At 53.6% G+C, this 7,426-nt stretch overlaps 1 protein-coding gene across 1 annotated transcript in view; it reads right to left on the bottom strand.

Moving 5' to 3' along the window:
- Positions 1 to 7,426, bottom strand: part of LOC132008217 (prothrombin) — a 15,135-nt gene that overhangs the window by 3,792 nt on the left and 3,917 nt on the right. The window contains exons 7-12 of the mRNA XM_059386656.1: positions 5,630 to 5,944; positions 5,209 to 5,337; positions 4,999 to 5,125; positions 4,015 to 4,182; positions 3,340 to 3,513; positions 2,932 to 3,113 (exon numbers count right to left, since the gene is read on the bottom strand). Of these exons, the coding sequence (XP_059242639.1) occupies positions 2,932 to 3,113; positions 3,340 to 3,513; positions 4,015 to 4,182; positions 4,999 to 5,125; positions 5,209 to 5,337; positions 5,630 to 5,944 (1,095 nt within the window). The remainder of the gene's footprint in view (positions 1 to 2,931; positions 3,114 to 3,339; positions 3,514 to 4,014; positions 4,183 to 4,998; positions 5,126 to 5,208; positions 5,338 to 5,629; positions 5,945 to 7,426) is intronic.

The raw sequence follows: 7,426 nt of genomic DNA, 5'->3' as shown, positions 1-7,426 counted from the left end.
GGGCTCTCTGCTCAGCAGGGAGTCTGCTTCCTCCTCCCTCTCTGCCTGCCTCTCTGCCTACTTGTAATCTTGGTCTGTCAAATAAATAAATAAAATCTTAAAAAAAAGGGCGCCTGGGTGGCTCAGTGGGTTAAGCCGCTGCCTTCGGCTCAGGTCATGATCTCAGGGTCCTGGGATCGAGTCCCATATCGGGCTCTCTGCTCAGCAGGGAGTCTGCTTCCTCCTCCCTCTCTGCCTGCCTCTCCATCTACTTGTGATTTCTCTCTGTCAAATAAATAAATAAAAATCTTTATAAAAAAAAAATCTTAAAAAAAAAAGAAAGAAATATTACAAACAATACTCTTGGAGCACAGTGTGGCAAAACTCAAAATTACTACCAAAATTGAAACATAAAAGGGCCCTCCAAGCTGGAAACTTAAAAACCTCCTACTAAACAGCTCTTGGGTGAAAGAGGAATACAAACTGAAATTACAGAATTTCCAAAAAACAATAATGAAAACACTACATAGTGTTTTCTGTGAACAGAGGAAAATGCATAGCCCTACTCAGTAAAAATTAAAGAACAAAAATAAATTAACCGAATTATCAGCTCAAAAAGCTAGAAAGAGAACAACAAACTAAAACAAAGCATAAAGAAGAAAACACCTTTCAAGATAAAAGGAGAAATTAAGGAGGTACAGAATTGAAAAGCATCAGGCCTAACTGAAAAGTCAAATTCCTAGATATCTTGTTTGCTTTTGGAACCACTCACTAATTTACTCAAGAAACACAAATATTTAAAATAAAGGGGTAAGGAGAAAAAAATCACAATATATGGCAGTACCCTAGAAAGATACAATATAGACTTGAGCAAATGAGCAGACATTTCTTGTCCTTGAAAAGAATGGCTCAACATCAAAAAGATGTCAGTCCTCCCAAAATACTTCATAAATTTAACACTCCCAACAAAAATATCCATCAGCTTTTATTTATGGAGCTAGACGAGTGGACACCCAAGTTCATATGGAAAAATAAACACGCAAGAATTATCAGGAAAACACTGGAAAGAAAAACTGCAAGAAACAACAAACCCTACCAGGTACTAAAACATACTCTAAAGCCTCTGTAAGCAAAACAAGACAGTGCTTTACTAGAATAGACAACAGACCAGGAGAACCACATGGAGTATCTTCTAATAGAAACGGACTTAAGTACAAATAGAAGCCTAGTATGTGAGAAATGTGACATCTCAAATTACTGGGGCAGTCAGTAGAGCACGGGATTCTTGATCTTGGGGTCATGAGTTCAAGCCCTATATTGGTTATAGAGATTACTTAAAAAAAAAACAAAAAACAAAACAGGGTTGCCTGGCGCCTCAATCAATGGAGCACGTGACTCTTGACCTTGGAGTGGTAGGTTTGAGCCCCATGCTAGGTGTAGCGATTACTTAAAAATAAAATTTTAGGGGCTCCTGGGTGGCTCAGTGGGTTAAGCCTCTCCCTTCGGCTCAGGTCATGATCTCAGGGTCCTGGGATCAAGCCTTGAATCAGGCTTTCTGCTCAACAGGGAGCCGGCTTGTCCCTCTCTCTCTGCCTGCCTCTCTGCCTACTTGTGATCTTTCTCTGTCAAAGAAATAAATAAAATCTTTTAAAAAAACAAATAAAATAAAATCTTAAAGGGGTGCCTAGGTGGCTCAGTTAAGCATCTGACTCTTGATCTCAGCTCAGGTCGTGATCTCAGGGTTGTGGAATAGAGCCCCACACAATAGAGCCCTGCACTAAGCACGGAGTCTGCTTGGGGCTCTCTCTTCTCCCCTCTCTCTCTCTCTCTGCCCCTCCCCCTGCTCCTGCTCTCTTTCTCTATAATAAAATAAGTAAATCTTTTTTAAAAATAACAAATAGGGGCACCTGGGTTGCTCAGTGGTTAGAGCCTCTGCCTTCAGCTCAGGTTATGATCCCAGGGTCCTGGGATCGAGTCCTGCATCAGGCTCTCTGCTTACCGGCAGGCTTGCTTCCTCCTCTCTCTCCCCCTGCCTCTCTGCCTACTTGTGATCTCTCTCTGTCAAATAAATAAAATCTTTAAAAAAATAAATAAAAGTAACAAATAAATAAAGTCAAATATTTTTTAAACATCAAATTACCTGGGGCAAAGATACAATTTTTTTAAAATGGTGTAGGGACAGCTGGTTAGCTATTTGGACAAAGCTAACTGCCATCCTCTGCCTGCCCACCTCCCTCCCCTCATCTACTGCTGCCCTGCCTGTGCTTACTGCACTCCAGCCACACCGGCTCCTCGCTGTTCCTCAGACACCCTAAGCAGGCTCCTGCCCCAAGGCCTTTGCATCTGCTCTCCCTCACCCTGGAAGGCACTTGCCCTAGACTGCTCACTTCTTCACGTCTCTTCTCAGAGAGACCATCTCTAGGCTTGTCCAACCACTCTATTTGGACTGCCCTGTCCCCAGCTCTCTCTCCCTTACTCTGCTTCAATTTTCTTCCTGCTAGATTCTACATCTGCTTATGGACACTCCCTCCTAGGTAGGAAGCTCTGTGAGGACACAGGCATTATGTTTGGGTCCTTGTAAATACTGATCACAACAGGCATGCAAAAAGTATTTGCTGAATGACTGAAGGAACAAGGCTTTGCCCCCACCCACGGCCTCATGCTGGTATCTGGACTCCCACAGATGGATGATGTAGCCAGTGACTAGCACCATACCTAGCACCTTACTAGATCTACTACCTCATTTAGCCCTCCTACAACCTTATGGGACAGAGACTTGCATTCCCATCTCACAGATGAAGAAACTGAGCCTCCAAAAGTTTATGCAACTTTGCCCAAAGCCATTTGACTTATCAGTGCCCAGATCCAGGACCTGACGAGGTCTGTGACCTTCCCACGTCTCCAGCGCCCCCGCGCCCCCAGTGGAGGCCCAGACGCGCCCGGGGCACTTGCCGGCACAGAACATGTTGTCGGTGATGCGGATCCGAGTGGAGGCCCTGCACACGGGCCGCTCCACGATGGGCAGGTTCACCACCTGCAGGACGCTGGGCTGCACCTCGGTGACGCTGGACGTCCACATCTCCTTCAGGTTGCCCCAGCCGGTCACCCGACCTTTGTATCCGGCGCGGAGCAGTCTTTGGGGGGAAGGGAGAAGGACCCCATGAGAACCAACCCTTCCGGAAGTGCCCCCACCCGCAAACCGGCCCCAACACTGCCCCTTGGAGACCAGAATCTCAAACAGTGGTGCACAAAAGAACTTTTGGGTTTCCTCCAAGCCCCTGAGGCCTGGAAAGGGGAGGGTCCGCTGGGCCCAGAACACAGCCCTGGGCGCCCCCATCCCCCACGCCCTCCAGCACCCACCTGATTGCAGTTTCCTTGTCAGGCAGGCACACAGGATGGATGTAGTCGCTGAAGATGATGGGTTTCTTGAGCTTTAGCAGGGCTATGTCTCGGTCCAGATTCTCCCTCCAGTTGTACCTGGGGTGGATGTAGATCTTTTCCAGCATGGAGATCTTCTCGATGCTTCGCTCATACCTGTGCAAAGAAGGAAATGGGGAAGCGGTAAACCTCCTGGTGAGGGGCAGCCAGTTCCTGCCTGCGCTCAGGGCCCAGGAATCGGGGTGACCCTTGGGCCACCTATGAGGGGAAAGGGCTGCCTCCTGCCCTGGCCGTGTCTCCCGGCCTGAAGCTGTTCCGGGCTTCGGAGACAGAGAGTCCCAGCAGGTGCGGGAAGAACACAGGCCGGCACCCTGATGCAAACAGCCTCCATTCCGAGCTCACACCTGGGCCACATGCTGGTGCCCGCAGAGGAGCTGGAGCAGGCGCACAGGACTTCACTCTCTGCAAAGCCCCACTCTGTCTTCAAGCCTCAGTCCAGACATGGCCAAATGGCCTTTCCAGCAGAGTCTGCTGGGTTTTCTACTGTGGGCCGTGTACAGGCATATCCCACAGGCCCCAGAGCCACCAGAACCCTTCATGGTCACTCTGGAGGACTCTGACCCATGACAGACACCCACGGGCCCCCTCATTCTGTACCTAGTGCGGGAGTGCTTGCCGATGCGCACCAGAAGGTCATTCTCGGTGAAGTTCTTGTCCCAAGGTGGGTACAGGAGACAGTGGGCAGCAGTGAGGACCCAGCGGTCACTGATGAGACTAGCTCCACACAGCAGCTCCTGGGGACTCTTCCGGAAAAGCATCACCTGCCTGGGAGGGGGAGTGAGAAACATGAGGAGCTGGGGGTCTGCGCTAAAGTAGAACGTCCCAGGTTGGGGGCGCCTGGTAGCTCAGTCGTTAAGCATCTGCCTGCAACTCAGGGCATGATCCCAGGGTCCTGGGATTGAGTCCCTCATCGGGCTCCCTGCTGACCAGGAAGCCTGCTTCTCCCTCTCCCACTCTCCCTGCTTATGTTCCCTCTCTTACTGTGCTTCTCTCTGTCAAATAAAATCTTTAAAAAAAAAAAAAAAAAAAGTCCCAGCTTGGGGCACGTGGGTGACTCAGTGGGTTAAGCCTCTGCCTTCGGCTCAGGTCATGATCTCAGTTTCCTGGGATCAAGCTCCACATCAGGCTCTCTGCTCAGCAGGGTGCCTGCTTCCCCCCCCCCCACTCTCTCTCTGCCTGCCTCTCAGCCTTCTTGTGATTTCTGTCTGTCAAATAAATAAAATCTTTTTTAAAAGAAAGAAAGAAAGTCCCAGGTTTAAGCACTGGACAGAGGTGCCCATTGGGCCCAGACCCCAGGTTGACCTGGCTGCCCTGGCCGACCGGGGCCTCCACATGACACGGAGGGACTGCCTTCTGCTTTCTGCACCCCTCCCCAGCTTCCACAAGTCCAGAATTTGCACAGCCTGGCACAGCTCCGGGGTCAGAACCTTTAAGCTCCCAGCGCCTCAGCTTCGCCTTCTGCATGTGAGAAGCAACAGCCCTAATCTCAGAGGGGTGTGGGCTGTCATCATCTGGGAAGCCCAGGCCTGTGAGGGAACGGCAGCCCCAGCGGGGACCCTGGGGGCTGCCCCTAGGACGCACCAGGGTGCAAGGCCAATCTCCGCGTCCCAACCCTTCACGATGCGCCCGTCGATGTAGGATTCCAGAAGCTCGTGTTCCGTTTTGTCCTTCACCAACTTCTTCTCGAACAGAGGCCGCAGCCCACAGTCTGCACAGCAAGCCAGGTGTGAGGGGCAGCCTGTCCCCTTCCTCGCCACCACCCCCCCGCCTCCGCCGCCATCGTCACCTCACCTGCCTCCCCAGCGCCAAAGGTCTTCTCGTTGAAGAAGGGTTGGAACTCCCCCTCACCGGTGCGCCCCTCGATAGCCGCGTCCGGGTCCACCGACAGCGCGTCCTCATCCACCTCCTCCACCGGCTCCTCTGCGGGGACCAGGCACGGCTGGGGCCTGGCCGAGCCAACCCGCGCGCAGCCCCCCTCCCCACCTCCGGGAGACCTCGAAGGCCCTTAGCTGAGAGATCAGCGCAAGGCGTCCTCTGGAACTCGGCGTCGGGCCGCAGCGGGTTCAGCTGCGCTGCGGGCCAGGCCCGCCCCTCCGCCCAGAGACAGGGCTGCAGCGGACCGCGCCCCCCAGCGGCGGGGCCTCCCTGCCCCCGGGGGCGGTGCTTACCGCTCGGCCCCGCCCCAGGCCCCGCCCCCGCCACCCGGCCTCACCGCAGTAGTCCAGGTCGCAGTACTCGAAGCCACCGGGCTCCTCCGACACGTAACACCACGCGCCCTCCTCGTCCCCGTCCGGGTTGCGGCAGAAGTTCTCCACCAGCGGCACGGCAGGGTTGAAGTCCTGGTCCTTGCTCAGGGCCTTGGCCTGACTGCTGGCCCAGGCCAGGCAGGGGGACCCATGCGCGGTCACCGCCTGGCGACCCTGGTAGTACCGGCCACGCTCAGGGATGCAGGCGTCCGATGGGGGTGACAGATTCACGGTGGAGCCTCTGGAGCGCGGGGTCGCGGGCACAGTGACGCCCCCCTGGCCTGGTGGGTGGGGATGCAGGGGAGCAGAGTAGGTGGGGTGGGACCCGGCGCGGCAAGGGGGTCAGGGTTTGACTCCCTGCCTTGACACCTTCTTCCTGTGTGACCTCTCTGACCTCACTTGCCTATAAAAGAGGTGACCCGTATGTTCTCACAGGGTTGTCGAGAGAGTTAAAACACATGCTATATCTGGTGCATCGTGAGTCAGAAAGAGCAACTGGGCTTCACCTCCTGGGCTATCAGTAATCTGCTGGTAGTGACTGCCCGGAGTCTTTACAGAAGGAGTCAATTTCTGTAGCATCAGAGCAGGAAAAGGAGTGAGGACTGTGGCTGCCTACATACCCAGCGGGTTTCTGCGGGTCTGCGGGGCATTGGCGGTGGGCAGGCTTGGTATATGGCTTTTGTTACCATGACTGGTGACTTGCTGTAAGACCTGTCCTAGGACACAACAGCGATGCACGGAGGACAAAGAACACCAGCCCCTATTTGGTGAGTTGAGTGCGGGCACTAACTCTTTATCCCGCCTCAATCCTCATCCTCTGCCCTGTGGTTTTGCAGGCAAAGGTGTGACTTTGGCCTGGAGCACGAGGCTCACCGTGGCCAATGAATGTGGGCAGAACGATGCACCAGTTCCGAGCCTAGGCCTTGAGACACACTGTGTGTTTCTGTATAGTTTTTTGGCCTCTGCCATCCCCCTGGGAGACGGTGCCTTTCAGCCTCAGCCCCAGGATGAGTAATGGGGAGCAGACCGGGACCCAGCCCACATGGGGAGCCATCTCAGCGGGACCCCTTTTGGTGGAAGCAGAACCAGCAGCCAAGCTCAGCCCACATTAGCGGCCACCGCAGACACAGGAAAGCACAGCAGCTCAGCTGCCCGAGCCGGCCCTCAGACACAAGAAAGAAATGCTTATGGGTGTATGGCCCTGAGCTTTTGGGGTGGTTTGTGATTTTGTGGGTTTCGCAGCATTGTTGTGGCCAGAGCTCACGGTCTCATCATGCGAAAGAACAAGGACAGCATCACGCGGGGCCGGGCACTATGAGCTTTGTTCTGCGGTGCTCAGAAAAGAGCACGTGCCCTGAAATGGTTAGGGGAGGGCTTCCTGGAGGGAAGAGGGCCTCCAGCAGGAAGGAAAGCATATTTGGAATGAGCCACAGCTTGGGTCACAAGGAAGCAAAGAGGCGCCTGGGTGGCTCAGTCAGTAAGCATCTGCTTTTGGCTCAGGTCATGATCCCAGGGTCCTGGGATCGAGCCCCTCATCGGGCTCCGTGCTCAGCAGAAAGCCTGCTTCTCCCTCTCCCACTCCCCCTGCTTGTGCTCTCTCTCTCACTGTGTCTCTCTCTGTAAATAAATAAATAAAATCTTAAAAAAAAAAAAAAAAAAGAGCCCTGTCTTAGCAGAGCCCTGTCTGTCCGCCTCCACCAGGCTGCCTCTGCTCCGTGACCCTCAACCCGCGTAGCCTCAGCTACCACCTCTGCACCCGGCCA

The sequence above is a fragment of the Mustela nigripes genome, unplaced genomic scaffold, assembly GCF_022355385.1.
Source record: "Mustela nigripes isolate SB6536 unplaced genomic scaffold, MUSNIG.SB6536 HiC_scaffold_76, whole genome shotgun sequence".
Lineage (NCBI taxonomy): Eukaryota > Metazoa > Chordata > Mammalia > Carnivora > Mustelidae > Mustela > Mustela nigripes.
The sequence above is the reverse complement of the archived record's forward strand: the minus strand, read 5'-3'. Positions and strand labels throughout refer to the sequence as shown.